This window comes from Taudactylus pleione, unplaced genomic scaffold (assembly GCF_031769625.1).
Source record: "Taudactylus pleione unplaced genomic scaffold, aTauple2 ptg000391l, whole genome shotgun sequence".
Classification (NCBI taxonomy): Eukaryota; Metazoa; Chordata; class Amphibia; order Anura; family Myobatrachidae; genus Taudactylus; species Taudactylus pleione.
Window position 1 is genome coordinate 2,095,257 of NW_028284792.1, and position 19,984 is coordinate 2,115,240.

Here is a 19,984-nt window from a genome sequence, read left to right on the forward strand (position 1 = left end):
TCAAACTCTGAATATTCACAAATAACAGCTGATGGTATCAGCGGGGCAACAGAATGCTTTAGCTTGTTCACAGTGGTGATCTGTCACTCACAATACTCCATCTTTCAATCTAATATTATTATCAACAATGGGATTCTGTCATTTATTCTGTTCCAGCTTTTTACCAGTTATTAGTAATGACTGGATATTTTCCAGGATCCTGTTATTGGATTGGGGCTCTGAGCGGTGCTATTCTCTTTATAACTATATAGCTGACTGGATGTTTACATTGATAATTAGGAATTGTTTATTGCCATATGGCAAGCTTAGGCAGCCTGTGGCTCCGCAATCATTAATGAACTACATCTGCCAGCCAGCAAAATAAAACATCATGATACAAGTTGTGATTTAGCAACTCGCTTGTAGTAGCGCAATGTCTACAGACGGTCACTGCTCAGTTAAATAGGACACCTAGATAATAATGATTATGGTTTCTTTACAGCAGTTGGACAAACATGTCTCTATCTCAGCAGCATAATATTGTATTCCGTTGCTTGTATATTAACTATGGTTTGTAGCTTAGTCATATATTAAGTTCGTTTATGTACTAAATACCGTATATACTCGAGTATAAGTCGACCCGAATATAAGCCGAGGTACCTAATTTTACCACAAAAAACTGGGAAAACGTATTGACTCGAGTATAAGCCTAGGGTGGGAAATGCAGCAGCTACTGGTAGGAATCCCCCCTCTGGTACTGTCCCCAGTAGTAATCCCCCCCTGGTAGTGCCCCCAGTAGTAATCCCCCCCTGGTAGTGCCCCCAGTAGTAATATCCCCCCCTCGTAGTGCCCCCAGTAGTAATATCCCCCCCTGGTAGTGCCCCCAGTAGTAATACCCCCCTAGTAGTGCCCCCAGTAGCAATATCCCCCCCTGGTAGTGCCCCCAGTATTAATCCCCCCCCTGGTAGTGCCCCCAGTAGCAACATCCCCCCTGGTAGTGCCCCCAATATTAATCCCCCCCTGGTAGTGCCCCCAGTAGCAATATCCCCCCCTGGTAGTGCCCCCAGTATTAACCCCCCCTGGTAGTGCCCCCAGTAGCAACATCCCCCCTGTTAGTGCCCCCAGTATTCCCCCCCTCCCTGGTAGTGCCCCCAGTAGCAACATCCTCCCCCTGGTAGTTCCCCCATTATTAATCGCCCCCTCTGGTAGTGCCCCCAGTAGCGATATCCCCCCCTGGTAGTACCCCCCGGTAGTAGCCCCCCCAGTAGAAAGAAATGTAAAAAAAAAAAAAACACTTACCTGTAACCCCGCTCCTGGTCCCGACACTGCTACAGGCTCCTCCGCCGCTTTGCATAATGGGAGAGACGTCGTCATGACGACGTCTCTCCCATTACCCACTGCGGGACCCGGAAGATGGCTCCCGCAGTGGGAGCAGCAGTAGCCGCTGAGAGTCTGACAGACTCTCAGCGGCTGCTGATTACACCAAACACATAGCTGCCGGCTCCGGCGGCTATGTGTTTAGCAGTGTGTAGTGCTGACCGAACTCCGTCCGGTCAGTGCTACACACGCGGTGCAGGCTGTGTCACAGTGATACAGTCTGCACCACGGCCCTCATGGTACGCTACTCAGCAGCGTACCATGCGGGCATGACTCGAGTATAAGCCGAGGGGGTGCTTTTTCAGCACAAAAAATGTGCTGAAAAACTCGGCTTATACTCGAGTATATACGGTAATCAAGTTTTTTTGGTTTTCATTCTGATCAAAGTGAATAGTACAAATCAACACACTTTATTATAAAAAAAAATAGAATACAGAAGCGCTGTCCGAATATTTAGCTAATAATTAGCAGTTTTAATTGACACACATAAAATATTACCATATACCTATTTAATATACAGTATTTAAAAAGCATGCCGTAGATCAACCTAGATGAACCAGATACTTGAAATAATTAGAGATCCAATCGATGACTTAATTGGTTTAGTGTAAATAGTGACACAGGCTAAGCAAAGTAAATACTTAATCCTTTGTGGCTTATTTATAATGTCCCAGGGACACTCTATATTGCAGGCGTCTACCAGAGACAGTTTGTCCTTCACCAGTGTCTAAACCACCCTGCAACAAAAAGCAGTAAACCTGTCCTCTGTGTACACAGCCCGATATTGATTCGGTAGATACAAATGAATCCATCAGAATTCAGCAGTATAGTTCCACAGGTGTTTTTTTGTACCGGACCAAATTAGAAAATTGTGCCTTTTATCTTGCAAAATTGTAACAATGCAGTTGTAAAGTCAGTATGCTTGTACTTTAGTCATGCAACATGGCAGCGTCTCAGCAGGTAAAAATCATTCAGTCAGGCAGGACAGTTCTCCAGGAATTATTTTGTAGCAGACCACAATATGATATGCACTTTTCTCAGGGAAGGTAGTATCACTGTGTTTATGATTGTTCAGCCATAAATTTAGTAATGGGAGAGCAAATATTGTTCACGTACTAAATATGACAAGTATATAGATAATGTGGTGCACTCACATATAGAAGCTCAATCCCATTTGTGGGTGGTAAATCCCCTAAGCAATTTCAGTGGCATACTTCTTAAAAGGTTCCAAGCCGATTTCACTACTTGATGGTTATCAGCACAATATTTCAATAGCAACTATGGGCAGTGTGATCACACTCGCGGCTGTTCACCATCACTTTATTATAAGTAACAAAGAAACAAACATATGTCTATGTATTCAGACAACACTGCTTATTCATCTTCCCCATAAGATGTAGTTCACGTGGAGAGACCTTGTTTCTCAACGTCCAGATCTTTCAGTTTACAAGCAGGCACCATGTACTGCAGTTCCCATCTCCTGACAAGGACTGAGCGCTATCGTGTAGGGACCCTGCATATTTACTAGTATCTGGGTGTTAGTTTCCGGATGTTAACCCCATATTAGTTACATACTGGATACGAAGCACTGGCTGGAACAACATTGCATGAACCATTGTTATCTTTAACACATGCGCAGTAAGCACCAACATAAAACCAGGACACATACTGTATATATATAGTATAGACGTGTCCTAGAATGTCAGAGTTACACTATCTTCCAAAGCCCCTTCGTCTAGAGAATATTAGACATCACTGTCAGTAAATCATAATGCTTAACGTCTCTACATCTTTTACTGTGCTTATTCTTTATGGAATGTGACTGCTCACACCATATAAGGTCTTAGGGGCCAATTATACGGTGCATCCGGAAAGTATTCACAGTGCTTCACTTTTTCTACATTTAGTTATGTTACAGCCACAGCTTTGCTCAATACTTTGTTGATGCACCTTTGGCAGCAATTACAGCCTCAAGTCTTTTTGAATACGATGCCACAAGCTTGGCACACCTATCTTTGGGCCATTTCGTCCATTCCTCTTTGCAGCACCTCTCAAGCTCCATCAGATTGGATGGGAAGCGTCGGTGCATAGCCGGTTTCAGATCTCTCCAGAGATGTTCAATCAGATTCAAGTCTGGGCTCTGGCTGGGCCACTCAAGGACTTTCACAGAGTTGTCCTGAAGCCACTCCTTTGATATCTCAGCTGTGTGCTTAGGGTCGTTGTCCTGCTGAAAGATGAACCGTCGCCTCAGTCTGAGGTCAAGAGGACTCTGGAGCAGGTTTTCATCCAGGATGTCTCTGTACATTGCTGCATTCATCTTTCCCTTTATCCTGACTAGCCTCCCAGTTCCTGCCACTGAAAAACATCCCCACAGGGTCGTGGCCTAGCTTGCAGCCAGAGCAGACGTGCTGAAGAGGAGCTTCTGCTCTTTACATATGAGGTCTAATGGACACCCCACCGAAGGCAACCTTACATACCTGGTGGCCCCTGGACTTCTGCTACACCACCTGACCTCCGGGGAGACTTTCTACCCCCAGCTTGTCCGCAGCCTATTTCCCACCTGGGAGCCGCAGCCTCAGGTTTGGAGGACCTGCGACGCGGCCACCTCATCATCGCCGCGGCCGCCGCCGGATGTTTTGCCGCTGCCGCCGATCCGGTGGACTCACCTGCTGCCTTCTGTGCACCCCTGACGATGGGTGCTCGTGAGACCGCAGGACGCGGGGAGCCGCCATCTTGACCTCTGCTGGGCCTGCTGATCTCCTGTGTGTGACGGCTATGACTCCTTGACCTGCACACCTGCCTCCCTAATACAGAGGATCCTCCTTGTTTGGGACTGCGGATCCTGTGGCTGGTGCCTGGAGAAGCTGCTGTGGGTGATGCGATGTGGTGAGCAGGGACCCTTCCTTTACCTGTCAGTGTGGTTTGGTTGTGTGATCCCTCCTGCTGGAGACTGGTGTGGATGAGAGGTGTGATTTGGTGGATCCTGAACCCCATTACTATTTAACCTTCCTGGTGCCTGGGGAAACAGAGAATTCTGCAGGAGGCTACTATTCCCTGCTGCCCTGGGCCCCTGTAGCGGCTACACAGAGCCGCGAACTACAGACAGTGGCCATTTTGGTTCTGACTCCCTCTGCCTAGCTCTGTCTCCCTGCTGGACACTATATAGAGGCTGCAGGTTGTGGATACCTGGATCTCCTTCCTTCCCACCTCTGCTACAGGAGACTCTCCCTTCTGAAAGGACTAAACTCTCCTGAAGACATCATCTGCCTGGTACTACAGCTTTCCACAAGCCTGGGTAAGGGATATACATATATTACCCTCTGACTGTCATAATTCCCATGCAACTCTGAAGGAATTTAGGGGCCCAGGCTGTTGTCCATATTGCCCCCACCGCAATATCCCATGTAGCTGACTACTGTGGGTCCTTGAAAACCAATTGGTTCTCATTCCACATTTTTGTCTCTACTCTCGCTGCAATATCATCTGAGTCCTATCTATGAACTAGACAAATACAATTGCCACTAACACCTCATATATGCTATTATGAGAGTGGGTCGACCATGATGGTTGCCTAGTTCTTGGCCTCTGGGGGCCAGTGCTCAATTGCCTCACCTCTATTATTATTATTATTATTATCCTTTATGTATATGGCGCCACAAGTGTTCCGCAGCGCCTTACATAGTACATAGAACTAATAGGTGAACAAGTAACAAGTAACTTACAGTACATTACAGTGCAGGACAAGGACACGATTTATATACATTGCTGCCATAGCGATTAAAGCACTCACAATAAGTGAGCCGGGAGTTGGTAGTCATGTGTTAGGTGCCCTAATGGGGAGTAAGGAGTTGAAGAAAATGTAAAGAGAAGCACATGAGGGAAGAGGTCCCTGCTCGTGAGAGCTTACATTCTAAAGGGGAGGGGCAGACAGACAGGCGTGACACAGAAGGGGAATATAGGGAGGAAAGAGCATGAGGTGGGTTAGGATGAGTGCTGGAAGGCCTTGATGAAGTAGTGGGTCTTGAGAGCCCGTTTTAAGATTTGTAGAGAGGTGGAGAGTCTGATGGGGAGAGGGAGAGCATCCCAAAGGTAGGGAGCAGCACGGGCAAAATCTTGGATGCGGGAGTAGGAGGGAGTAATCAGTTGGCAAGAGAGGCGGCATGCATTTGTTGAGCGAAGTGTATGCGCGGGAGTGTGAAGGGAGAGAAGGTCAGAAATGTATGCGGGAGAGGATTTGGTGAGGGCTTTGTAGGCGAGTGTAAGAACCTTGAATTGGCATCTGAAGGGGAAGGGGAGCCAGTGTAGGGCTTGAAGGAGAGGGGAAGCAGATGTTGAATGTCCGGAGAGGAAGATGAGCCGAGCAGCAGCATTGAGAACCGATTGTAGCAGAGAGAGGTGAGAGACTGGGAGGCCAGCTAGGAGAAGGTTACAGTAGTCCAATCTGGAGATGACCAGTGAGCGGATGAGGGTTTTAGTGGCATCCTGGGTGAGGAAAGATCTAATCCTGGAGATATTTTTTAGGTGGAAATGGCAGGACTGCGAGAAGGGGGCTGAATGTGTGGTTTAAAGGAGAGGGAGGAGTCTAGGATAACTCCAAGACAGCGCACTCTGGGGCTACAGGAGATAGTTGTGCCATCAATGGATAATGAAATTGTGTGAAGTGATGTAGTGGAGTGGGTGGGAAGATGATAAGCTCAGTCTTAGACATGTTAAGTTTAAGAAAGCGCTGGGACATCCATGAAGAGACAGCAGAGAAACAGTTGGAGATACGGGTAAGAAGTGAGGGGGAGAGCTTAGGGGTGGAAAGGTAAATTTGAGTGTCATCAGCATAGAGATGATATTGGAGGTCAAAGGAGTTAATGAGTTCACCTAAAGAGGACGTATATAGGGAGAAAAGGAGAGGTCCAAGAACAGAACCTTGGAGAACTCCTACTGTTAGTGGAACTGGGGGGGAGGAGGAGTCATGAGAGGATACAGAGAAGGAACGATCAGAGAGGTATGAGGAAAGCCAGGAGAGGGCAGTGCCACGTAAACCGAGAGAGTAAAGGATTTGCAGGAGGAGAGGGTCCACAGTGTCAAATGCAGCAGAGAGGTCAAGGAGAATGAGCAGAGAGTAGTGGCCCTTGGATTTCGCAGCAAGGACATCTATATGACATCTTTACGCTAACACACTCAAACCCTGCCCATCATTTGCCTACATTAGCTGAACCTTCTATGCCATGGGCAAGACCGGGAAATCTGCAACTAAAAAGGACACTCTTCATCCCAGAATGGAAATGTCCCAACCAAGTCTACGACCCTTTCTCTTACCGACACCCTCTAAACAGGAATCCCCGCCTGATTCTTCTGTCTCCTCTCCAGTTAACTCGAACCCTCACAGCCCTTCATCCATGGAGGATCCGACCTCTCTTCCCCATGCTACGTCGGGCAACGAGCTGCAAGAACTCTTGTCCTATGTTAAGACCCTGTCGACTAAACATGACATACAAAACACTATTTGACAGGAACTGGCATCCGTTAAGCAGGACCTTTCCAGAATCTCTGACCATCTCACTTCCTTAGAAGGCAGTCGGGATAACACTGATGCTACCCTGTCTAAACTAGTTAAAATAGTGTCTCTTCAATCTACAGAACTGCTGTCTCTTAAGGCCAGGGTGGAGGTTCTGGACAATCGCGGCCGCAGAAATAACATACGCATCAGAGGTTTGCCCGATGTACTTCCTTCTAACTTAACTGATGCTCTAACGAAGATTTTCAATGAGATCCTCGGCAACAATCCAAATGAGAGAATTCTATTTGATAGAGCTCATAGAGCCCTGCGCCCTTGAGGCTACCCCTCCGACCGACCTAGAGATGTCATCTGTCGGCTCCACTATTTTTCTCAAAAGGAGGAAATCATGCAGAAGGCTAGGCAACTGGATGGTATCGACTTCAACGAAGATGTCCTTCATATCTACCAAGATTTGTCCTGGAACACATTACAACAATGCAGAGCGTTCCGTCCTTTGACTGGCGAATTGCTCAAACGCCAAATAAAATACAGGTGGGGTTCCCATTCCATCTACAGGTGACCATTTCGGGCAAGACGCGCTCCCTCTACACGCCACCTGACCTTCCCTCCTTTTGCTCCTTCTTGGGCCTTCCGGTAATTGAGACCCCGGACTAGAAGGAGCCTTTCGTTCAATTGGAATTGCCCTCTACTTTACCATGCTCAATCTCTTGGCAACCAGTCCGCAATTCTCGTCGTCGACCCAGAACCTCTCCAGTGCGTTCAGAAAAGGACAATACCTGATGGTCTGTTATAGTTTTTCCTTTTCTGAGATGACGTTCCAATTTATCTTTTTCTAGGATGTTGTTTTCAATATTGAGCAATTATATATTTCATATAATTAATGATGTATATTCCCATAACGTAAAGTATGCTAGTTCTAATTTGTTTTGATGTCAATATCAAGATTTTATATTTTGCTCTTTGATTAAGGTTCAAGTTGATGTCGGCCCCCTGTGCCCCCTCACCCGCGCGATGTACAATAATACTGAGTCCTCGGATCATAATTTGTGTTCCGAGGTCTCAGTCGCGGGTTTTTCATTGTTGTTGTTCCTCTTGCATATTTTGTTAATGTTTGTACTCTACCGTCTCTTTACCCCCGTCTCCTCGTCCTCCCCTTTTTCCCCTCCCTTCCCTCGCAAGGTCTGCGATTTATATATTTCCTTTGCTTTCCCTAATGTCTCTACCTACTACTAAATCAAACAAAGGCGCCTGTGACCAGCTGCTGATTTAAAATATTTACTTCATTCAAAAAATACACAATAATAAAATACAAGTAAACGACAATATCTCTGAATTTCTCTGAATAATAACAATAGTTGTAGCATCTACTTTTCTAAAATAACATTTGGTTCATAGTCATTGAGTTGAAATACTCCTGATGACCTGACCTATTCAGTTTAGATAGTCAATCCATGCCAAATTTGAGGTTATATCAGCAATGAAGTTTGTTAGTTAGGCAGGTTAGTATCAGGACGTACGATTCAGCAGATTGTTAATAAGCCAAAGGATTTAGAAAACCAGCAATTGAATGAGGACAAAGTTCATGCATGCATTACATAGAGTCCTCTACCTTTAGTAAGGGAGGGTATCTCCAAGCAGTCAGTGCTTTATTTGTATTAATAAACGTGCCAATATGGTAATTTCATGGCATCCAGAACCAAGGTATACGCTGATTGTACATTGTACGCTGATTGTACATTTAATACCTGGATGTGTCCAGCTGGTGTAACTTGCGGCTGGTCACCCTGCCGCCGGTGGCGCCGAGTCCCAGCGCAAAGGGACCTCCGCTCCTGTGACATGGCCCCTCCACAGGCCTAGAATACGGGTGATGTGGATGTACTCCACCGCTACATCGTGCTGCTGTAGTCCGGATGCTGATGTATGGACTTCCTGTTTCCGCGTTCCACCTGCGTGTCAGTGACAGCCAACCACCTGACTCATTTCTCCGGCCACACGACTGGTGGTTTCTTCAGAGGAGGGGCCATGTCACAGGAGCGGAGGTCCCTTTGCGCTGGGACTCGGCGCCACCGGCGGCAGGGTGAGCAGCCGCAAGTTACACCAGCTGGTCACATCCAGGTATTAAACGTACAATCAGCGTATACCTTGGTTCTGGATGCCATGAAATTACCATATTGGTAATGCTTCATATATAAGAAGGTGAAAAATAGAGGTTTAAAAATAATACATATATATTAGACAAACAATAAAGGTGCTAAAAGGAAAATGTGTTTATAATGTGATGCTCTGAAGCAGCCTAACCAAAGCAATCCAGGGGACCCATGCCCCAAAAATCAACCCATAGCTGCACTGCAGTATAAACATTTTTAGGACTTACCTAGGATTGTGCCTTGTACTAAGGTTCAGTCAAAATGCCAAAATCCCTGCTTAAAACCAATGGGGGAGGGGTGCTAATCTAGGCTGAAGGTGTCTCAAACCTTCAGGTGTGCATGGAGCACACTAAGAGTATCTAGAAAAGGGGGCTTTAGACTGCACACCCTGAATATATATATAATGGGAGGTGCTACCTGTGGAGACTATTGTTGCAAACACAAGAAGAGAAAGTACAAGTGCACAACTCCAACATTACTAATTATATATAATACATTCGTTATGCAATAGAATTTTGCAATACATAGAGGTTTTAGCATAATCATCACCATGGTTATGGGACTACCCACCGTGCCCAGGTAACTTCTGAGGGTAGGTCCCTAACCTACTAGGGTTGAAATCCAGAGCACAGGACACTCCCAAACAGGCCCAGCTGAGCCACCCAGGGCATCACTCTAATGAGAGAAGGTGAAGTGTAAGAAAGTGTAAGATAGAGAAGACCTGTTGGCCTAACAATAGCCTACTACAAGATTTTTCAAGACAAATTGACCCCTATGATGTTAAACGTCTTTAACAATGTATCCGCAGAATCCCAATTCTCTAAACATTTTTTGGAAGCACATATTTCAGTAATTCCCAAACCAGGTAAGCCCAAGCTACAGACCCATCTCATTATTAAACGTGGACCTTAAATTATATGCCAAATTAATAGCCAATAGGCTAAATCCGCTTCTCCCTCAATTGATCCACGATGATCAAGTTGGATTTGTCAAGGGTCGTGAAGCATGTGATAACACCACAAAAGTCCTCAACCTGGTACATTTTGCTACTTCTCAGGCAAAGGCCCCAATTATCCCCCTGTCAACTGATGCAGAAAAAGCATTCAATAGAATCAATTGGTCCTTTATGAGGTCTGTGCTTGTTCATATGGGACTGGGTCCTCTTGCTCTTCATAGGATTTTGAACCTCTACTCATGTCCTTCGGCGAGGGTGAGGGTCTATTGCGAACTATCTAGATCCTTTGTCGCCATTGATTTTCATCCTTTGCATGGAAGCATTAGCAAGATCTATTCGAGCTAATCCTCATATTTCTGGGATCCTGGTAGGTGACAAACAACACAAACTGACTTTTTTTGCAGACGACCTACTAGCTATTGTTTCCCACCCAGTGACATATCTGCCTCATTTAATGCACAAATTTAAATATTTTGGACAACTGTCCAATTTCAAGATTAATTATTCAAAATCTTAGGCCTTGAACTTATCTGCTCAAACTTCCGTAATTTCAGGACTACAGTCTGCGTTCCCTTTCTCTTGACACCCCTCCCATATCACTAATTTAGGGGTTAAAATCACTAAAAACATGTCACAACTTTTTGCCACCAATTTTTATCCCCTCCTCTCATCTATTCGAACAGATTATTCTCATTGGCATTTAAAACATCTTTCGTGGTTGGGGAGAATTAATGTAGTGAAAATGAATACGCTTCCCAAATTGCTTTACCTCTTTCAGTCCCTGCCCATTCAGATTCCAGACTCTTGGTTTAGTTCACTGAATTCCTTAATCCAGCAATTTATCTGGTCCAGGAAACAGCCTCGGATTAGACGTGATATTTTAGTGCAGCCTAAACATTCGGGTGGTCTCCAACTTCCTGATATCAAATCATACTATCATGCTATACATCTTAATAGAGTCTTTGAGTGGACTAGATACAAAGAGGTCAAGCCATGGGTTGCACTTCATGAAACTTCCCCCGAAATCGTACCTTGGCTTCCTTCTATTTCTAAACTAGAAACTCCTCATCCGACAATTTCTCCCTCTCGCTCTATTTGGAAGTCCTTAAGACAAATATCCCACATTTCCTCATGCTTTGACGCCCCCTTACTTCGTTTTTAGCTAACCCAGATATCCATCCTGGTATTAATCTTTCACATTTCCCTAACTGGGTATGAGAAGGCCTTTTTAGAGCTGGCCAGAAGGTGAACAAGTCAGATGTTAAATCCCTTCCTGAACTCAAGGAAAAATGGGCAATCCCATATTCTGACTTCTGGAGATATTTACAGGTTCGTCAATTTCTGACCACTACAGATAGATTAACAGCTTCTAGAAGAAAACTAAAAAATGAGAACTAGATTTGGGTATTTCTCTCACAGAACAAGAATGGCAAACTATATTCCTTAAAACTCACTGTACCTCAGTTTGCACAACGGTAAAGGAAGCTCAATATAAGATTTTAATGAGATGGTACAGTTACCCTACTCTACTCCATGCCATGTTTTCAACAAAATACGGCTCTTGCTGGAGATGTCTTAAGACACATGGGTCCCTACGACATATTTGGTGGGATTGCCCCCAGTTATCTAAATTTTGGTCAGAAGTTATCTCCACGTCGCGACAAATAGTAGACTCCCCTGTCCATACTGACCCGGCATTCTGGTTATTCTCATACCCCATTGGGAAGCTACAAAAAATCTTTGCTGCACCATCTCAGTAATGTAGCAAGGGCAGTCATTCCAATCTTTTGGAATTCCTGTAATCCCCCCACATGTAAAGATTGGTTCCAGAGAATTGATTACTATCTCTCCATGGAAGACCTCTTAATCTCCTCTACCAACAGGCCTTCTTCTTTTACTAACACTTGGTTTCCATGGTTAGAGTATAAAACCTCTGCGGAATTTAAAAACTATATGTCTTCAACCTACCCAACCACGTAAAACGGTCTAGATCACTTTCATTTAGCCATAGTTAATCTTTTAATACAAGAAGATCCTCTCCCTTCTCTCCAGCCCCCGTCTGACAACCATTTTGTTCTTTATCTTCCTTTACTTTGTTCCCCCTGTATAATTCTTTATAATTTGTGTTTTTTATATAAATTTGTAAAACTGGATTCCAATTTATATATATTTTGATGTGGATATGTTGGTGTTTTTTACGCTTGTATATTTGTGCTTTTTCCTTTTGGAATCTTTAATAAAAAACAGATTGCCAAAAAAAAAAAATGAAAAACATCCCCACAGAATGATGCTGCCATTACCATGCTTCACTGTAGGGATGGTATTGGCCTGGTGATGAGCTGTGCCTGGTTTCCTCCAAACATAACACCTGGCATTCATGCCAAAGAGTTCAATATTTGTCTCATCAGACCAGAGGATTTTGTTCTCATGGTCTGAGAGTCCTTCAGGTGTATTTTGGCAATCTCCAGGTGGGCTGCTATGTGCTTTTTACTAAGGAGTGGCTTCCATCTGGCCACTCTACCATAAAGGCCTGATTGATGGATTGCTGCAGAGATGGTTGTCGTTCTGGAAGGTTCTCCTCTCTCCACAGAGGAATGCTGTAGCTCTGATAGAGTGACCATCGTGTTCTTGGTCACCTCCCTGACTAGGGCCCTTTTTCCCCGATCGCTCAGTTTAGACGGCCGGCCAACTGTAGGAAGAGTCCTGGTGGTTCCGAACTTCTTCCATTTACGGATGATGGAGGCCACTGTGCTCATTGGGACCTTCAAAACAGCAGATATTTTTCTGTACCCTTCCCCAGATTTGTGCCTTGAGACAATCCTGTCTCGGAGGTCTACAGACAATTTCTTGGACTTCATGCTTGGTTTGTGCTCTGACATGCACTGTCAAGTGTGGGACCTTAATATAGACTGGTGTATGCCTTTCAAAATCATGTCCAATCAACTGAATTTACCACAGGTGGACTCCAATTAAGCTGTAGGAACATCTCAAGGATGATCAGTGGAAACAGGGTGCACCTGAGCTAAATTTTGAGCTTCATGGCAAAGGCTGTGAATACTTATGTACATGTGATTTCTTAGTTTGTTTGTTTTTTTATCAAATTTGCAAAAATCTAAAAAAAAACTTTTTACACGTTGTCATTATGGGGTATTGTGTGTAGAATTTTGAGGACAAAAATTAATTTATTCCATTTTAGAATAAGGCTGTAACATAACAATATGTGGAAAAAGTGAAGCGCTGTGAATACTTTCCGGATGCACTGTACATCTAATGCCACTATGCCAGTGTTATGTTAAGCAGACACAGGGTGGTAGGCCCAGACTAGAACTGCATCACTACAATCTCCTTTTCAAACCTCAATGGGAACCAACACAGGTTCTAATACTTATATATTATGTATAAATTAAATGATTAACCATATGATGACACTGTCTTTTGTTGGTTTGAAGATAATATTTTCGGGACAGATTGCCGTCAGTGTACAGTATATGTTACAACACGCCATATTCTTGGGATTAGCTGGCTGTTTGCATCAGCGCGAATTGCGTCATCGGCCACCCCAACTGTCCACTTGCACTCGGCGAGTGCGTGGCTGCGGGCAGGTGGCGGCTTACTCCTCCTCTCTCTCGCTGCTCCCTTCCCGCAATTGTCATTAGGGTTCACTTAAAATATACAATTTTCAACACAGAGGGAGAAGGAGGTGTTGGGCTAATACACTGTATTAGCAAACCACTTCCTCTCTCCCTCTGTGTAGAAAGTTGTATACTGTGAGCAGCGCCTACTGCATGATCTCCGGCTTGGGAGACAGAAGCAAAGGGTCGGACCTAGTTGCTTTGGGAGCCACCTGTGGGTCATAATTTCATAAAGTCAATTTTATTGTGGCCTACTTTTGGACCATAATCCATAGGCCAACATCACTTGCAATAATTTATTCCCAATAAAGTAATTTTTGGGGCAATATGAAGTACAGGTATTTCTTTTAAAGCATGAATTAATATATAATATATTTTTCTCTGCTTGTTGTAACAGGTTATGATCTAGATATTTTGAATGGGTATATAATGAAGATATTTCAGCATGTACACAGTATTATTTATCAAACCAGTTCTGAGCAAGGCTGCCACCAAATTATGGGAGTGAGAACCTTTTTTGGAGAGGAACTGCATCTTACCATGGTGAGTTCATACATCTTTTACTTTCGGCATGTATTAAAAAGTTTTATCGGAGAATAATGTTTTATCACCAAGGCTAATAGGAAGAAGTTATATACTTGTTTCCATGGCATTCTATTTCAACAGTGATTTCTAGACTTTTTTCTAATTAACATGAAATGTAAAGATTAAAACAATAGAAGTATGGAGATGTGCTTAAAACAATGGATAGCAATTTATTTTTATCTAAAAGAAAATGTCTAAAATTTAAATATAATAACCTAATATTAAAAATAGTAATACAAACTACAAATCTAAAAAATATAAGCCACCAGTCATCAAATAATGCAATCATGCATTCATTTTTTCACTTAATTAGAAGAATAATCTTCCTTAAAAATAAATCAGTAAATAGATAGGTAAAATCAATCAAAATCTTTGCAATTAATCATTACAAAAATAAGTATTCATATAAGCTTCATTAATACTATAAATATGTTTATATTTAATAAATATCATAACCATTTACAAAGTCTGATAGTTGTATATTTGGTCAATTGCTTAAAAATAAAAAGAAAGCATCTTTAGAAAGTTTCCTGAAACACAATGGGTGACATAGGAGGGTGGTTATAACTTCATGGGAAGTGGGGGCTTCCATAGTGTAACATTTAAGGGCAAGCACTGCGTGACCCAAGGAAAAGTCCTAATTACAAGTCCAGAATTTACATACCTATCATCGCATACGTATTTGCCACTTTAGTGATTCTTTATATGACTCCTAGTCAACTTAGTTTGGGGACTTTTTGGAGCTGTCAGTTTGTATTCCTAGAAAATATAACTTAACTGACTCTTTCATTACTATTAGTTGGACTGCTTTCATATTTATTGTCAATAAATGCAGTCGTTTTATACAGCTGTACATCTTTTACTAATTACTGAAAGTATATATTTTTAGGCAATTGATTACATACAATTAGACTGTACAAATGTACATAATATTTATTACTTTAAATATATATATTTTTCCATTCTTATTACCTTTTATTTGTATTATTCATAGAGTTTATATATACAATTATATATTTTCATTTCATGCAAATAGAATATATTAAACATTGAACTCAGTGGACCTTTGCATTTGGTAACTTAATAGGATTTATCCATATCTGCTTCCTAAACAATGACACAGTACTTCATTTTGAAATCTCTGAAATTGAGTGGTTCATATCACTCAAACAATATTACTTTGCTTTTTATTATTATTTACCAATTTGTTTTCATAATGATCTCCTTAGTGTTGAATAATATGTTGCTATTTTATATAAAAAAAGAACAATTATTGGATTTAGGCGTAATTTTTTTTTTTACATTCCTCAACTTCCACTTTTAATGTTATTATGGGAATTACAAGATTTTACATACTATGCTATACTATACTATACTATACTATACTATACTATACTATACTATACTATACTATACTATACTATACCTTGTGTTAAACCTTACTAAAATGTATATTATTTTTCCATGTTTTTAAACTATTATAGACTAAATCTATTGTATAATAAAAAGTATAAAAATAATAAGCCACGTCTTACTTAAAGTAGTGAAATGTTACAGAATAAGCTTTGTGAGTGCTACAAAATATCTGCTTCCTTCCACCCTGCAAGTATAATGATGTGTCACCTGCCACCTGGTAGGTAATTTGAACTGAAATTGCAAAGGTACCTTCAGGGAAAATAATATTCTGCTTACACATCTATCATTTTATTTTAGTTCCTCATAAAGAGATCATATATTATAGAATTAAAATATTTTTTTTCACTTTACTGTACAGTGAAGAAAGGACTCAAGTGTATAGTACCTGTACTATAATAGGTGCTTATTACACACACATGAATTTTAACTAATTATTCTGTCACTTTATTTTTGTGCTGCGTATTATAAAATATATATTTAAGTGAATAGTATGTATACCTTATCTTCCATTGGTTGAGCTTGCACACTGGGCATTTATATAGACGATAAGTTAAGTGGAACAACTCATTTTCAATTTTATTATTAAATACATCTAATCTATTTCCCAAATCCTATACTGTAGATTTCAATCATAACCTTATTAGGCATATTTAGTTAGCAAAATATAATCTTAGCAGTTTGTAAGAATTCAAATCATTTTTAAAAACCAAGTTAAATGCAACAAGCTCAAATGTCTGTGTTTGTAACATTTCTGTTCTGATTTTAATCTAACATAGAAACATAGAATTTGACGGCAGATAAGAACCACTTGGCCCATCTAGTCTGCACCTTTTCATTTATCTAGAGAAAGCTTTAGACTTGCACCCTTTTCTATATACCTGTATGTTGTTGATATGTTATTAATTACATAATTTACATAATATAATGGTCTGATAATCGGATGAGATGTCATTATGATTAACTTGCTCAGATGCTTAGAATACCTCCTGACAAGTGCCTAGCTGGTAACTTCATTCCTGTTGCAGCCTCTTGAATGTAGCGGTCCTGTAGAGATATGGCTGCCGCAGCTGGTAAACAGCATAAACACATCTCTTCAACATCAATTGTCAGCAGCAATGGAGTGCACCAACAGGAGGAGAGTGATACACAGTGCCGGGGCACGGCGGGTGGTGATAGACACACCTGTCGCTAAAGAGGAGACTGTAGCAAACAGCAGAGGTAAGCATGATATGTTCTGGCACTAATAGTCCTACAAATAAACGATGATGAGGTTTTACTATTTATATATTAATTCCATATTTAAATCAGAGCAGTGTCTATTGTGCTTTGTAGTAACACATCAGAAAATCATGATTGTTGCAGCTGTGTGGCTTAGTACAAGTGATGGTACAGGAGGATCACTATAGATAGCTTTCCTACTGAGTCTCGAACTACACACAATCAGTCAGTATTGAAGGATCAGGATTCTAGTTTGGTGAAACTTTAATTAGCCAAATGCCGAACCAAATCATTGCTTATGTGTTTCCTACTAAGGCTTTATGAAAAATATTCAGGAAAAATGCATGTTCATTATTTAGAGAGTTAAACATTTCCCTCTTTCCAACTTTATAGCCTGAACTTACACAAACAGGTACATGCCTCAGAGTTGTGTCTTATAGTGTGTATTGTGATTATCTGGTATTTTATGATGAAATGTAAGTATGCAGCGCCATCATTATGGTCTGTCATTATGTGGCCAAAGCAAAGATACAGTAGTCATCATCAACTTCATGACGGTAATAATGACAACTTCTGATAAATTTAAAAAAATGTAATATAAATATTTTATAAAAATGCATACTCTCCGCCACCAAAACAGTAGCTAGCACTATTGTTCACCACTAAGAAGCCAATCCCAGGATTGTGATTGCTAGATGTCTGTGTCCTGAATGCACAGAGGGTGGTGGGTGGCGTCCACCTATTCAAAGGGACCTCGACTCACCGCATATAAAACAAACCAGGGACCGGGACCATCACACAGATAAAAGTACCCACAGAACTAGAACCAACCACATGTCACTTACAGATTAGAACTAGATGCACTGGAATACCCGTTAGACACACCACAAATGCATTTGTGAGATGTGCCCCTATTTGCACTGACTGCTAATGCCATGGGTGGAGTTGGCAGCTTAATTAACAGGGTCCCAGTGCAGAGACAGAGGACAAGATGCCAAACTCAAGAGAGGGAGAGGGGGGAGAGAGAGAGAGAGAGAGAGAGAGAGAGAGGGAGAGAGAGAGAGAGAGAAAGAGAGAGAGAGAGAGTTGAGTGTGTCAGTTTAGAGATGACGTGTTCCAGGAGAAAGAGAGAAAAAGGGACAAGGTGGCAGAGCAGAGAGGATGGGCACCATGAGAGAGTGAGATAAAACAACAACCCCTGCATAATAGGGGAAAGGACATGAATAAGGGTAGATGAGAGAGGAAGATGGAAAGGCAATTGGAGAGGAAAAAACCCCAGGACAATAGCTAGCAGACTAGTGAATGACGGATACACAATAATAGTAATGAATAATTGGGAAAAGATTCAGAAAATGGCTCATGAGAAAAAATTCTCCCAATAATTAAATTGAGTTGAATGGAAGTTGGCTTTGTGGATATATCTTGTGGGTTTTTCACCTCGCATTCTCCAGAGCCAAACATATACAAATATGGGTAATGCTTGTTCTATGCAGCTCATTCATATTTGCACTTGTGGTGTAAGTGGCATCAGGGGAGTGCGAGGGTGGTTCCAGTGGAGCATGAGCTCCAAACACCAAAATGGACAGAGGGCGCCATTCAGGTTTCCAGAATTCATCGGGAGCTGCACAGTATGGTGGCTGCCTGTTAATTTTATCTCAGTTTGTTGGCTTTATATCCTAAATAAGTTACAGATCTGAGATTCGTTTCTACATGTCATGTTCCCTCAAGCTGCCCAGATTGCCGGCCCTCCCTCCTCTTTGATCATCTTCTATTACCTCCCCTTTCCTGTCAGATTGATTATATTCACTTCTCACCTCCTTAATTCCCTCCCCTCAGTGGGGTCACACCCTGCGGGCCGCACCCGGATTTCACCCACTGAGGGGTGACACCAAGGTGCAGACTCCCCCTCAGTGACAGGAGCCGGGTGCTGCACTGTAGCATTACATGCAGCACTCGGCTCCTGACACGGTGAGGGAGCCGGATCTTCAGACAGGCTGACAAAATCGGGAATTGGATCGCAAGGTCACGTCCCTTTCTCTGGAGGCCACGCCCCCTATCCCTGGTGCAACCCAGCCATCCATCACTACTCCCCGCACCGGGTGTCTAATGAGGTAGATACGCCACTGCCCAAGGGTGGATTGGGATGGAAAACCATCCCAGGAAATTTCTGGAAGCAGCCCAAATGGGGGCGGGGTCTGTCAAGGGGGCGGGACTGAACTCAGTCTCTGTTTCTGAGTATGACATAGTTGCGACCTTCCTTGTGTTATTTGCAACAGTTGCATCTGCAACTTTAAACTAATGCCGCTACAATCCCTTGCCTGGTGTACATCCCCTACTTTCAGTGTCTACAGATAGTGCTCTGTGCGTCTTCTCCATCAGTCACATCATTGAAACTTTCACCAGCCCTATGCTAGGTGCAGATCATCCATCTGAGGTATGGCCTCCAATATGAGCGATTCAGTGTCTCTATATGCAACCACTTTCAGCAACACACCCATACTACATTACATCAGAGTCTGATTAGTCACCCCCCTGTGAGAACGTAAAACATTTCTAATCTACTTCTTGCTGTGCACATCTGAATTTGTACTGCAACTCTGTATGGACACCATTAGGAACACATGCGTGAAGCAACTCAGACGCAAGCACAGACGAGAAACATGGCACAAGAAAAACAATAAAACACATTGGCCTCAACAGGAAAAAATAAAATACATAAGCCTCAATAGAAAGAAAATACAACACAATGGTCCTGGACAGGAAAAAATATAACAATGGCCACCACAGGAAAAAACTAAAACACATTGGAAGAAGAAAACACACATTAGCACTGGGACACAATGGGAAGTGTATGTCCCTGGGGACATAAGAGTCAGGGGGTGGGGGGTTTGAATGTATGTCTCTGGGTTTCGGGGGACACTGTGTCTAGGGGCTGGGAGGTAAGGTGGGGAGTATGTCATGGGGCGGAGGGTGTTTAGTGTATAACACTTCGCCTCCACCTGCACACTAGCTTTACTCAAAAGAGGACCAAGGACAGTATCAGTAGAAATAGACATTTGTCTACTCTAACAAGAGAAGCACACTGTATACTCTTGCCTTGTTTATAGTGGACAGTTTACCATAGGGAATTGGTGCTTCCTGCAGCTTAGATTGACTGCACAAC

General features: G+C 42.5%; 1 protein-coding gene across 1 annotated transcript in view; it reads left to right on the top strand.

The window, feature by feature from the left end:
• Positions 1 to 19,984, top strand: part of LOC148507539 (uncharacterized) — a 662,982-nt gene that overhangs the window by 130,902 nt on the left and 512,096 nt on the right. The window contains exons 35-36 of the mRNA XM_088445856.1: positions 14,000 to 14,145; positions 16,629 to 16,821. Of these exons, the coding sequence (XP_088301982.1) occupies positions 14,000 to 14,145; positions 16,629 to 16,821 (339 nt within the window). The remainder of the gene's footprint in view (positions 1 to 13,999; positions 14,146 to 16,628; positions 16,822 to 19,984) is intronic.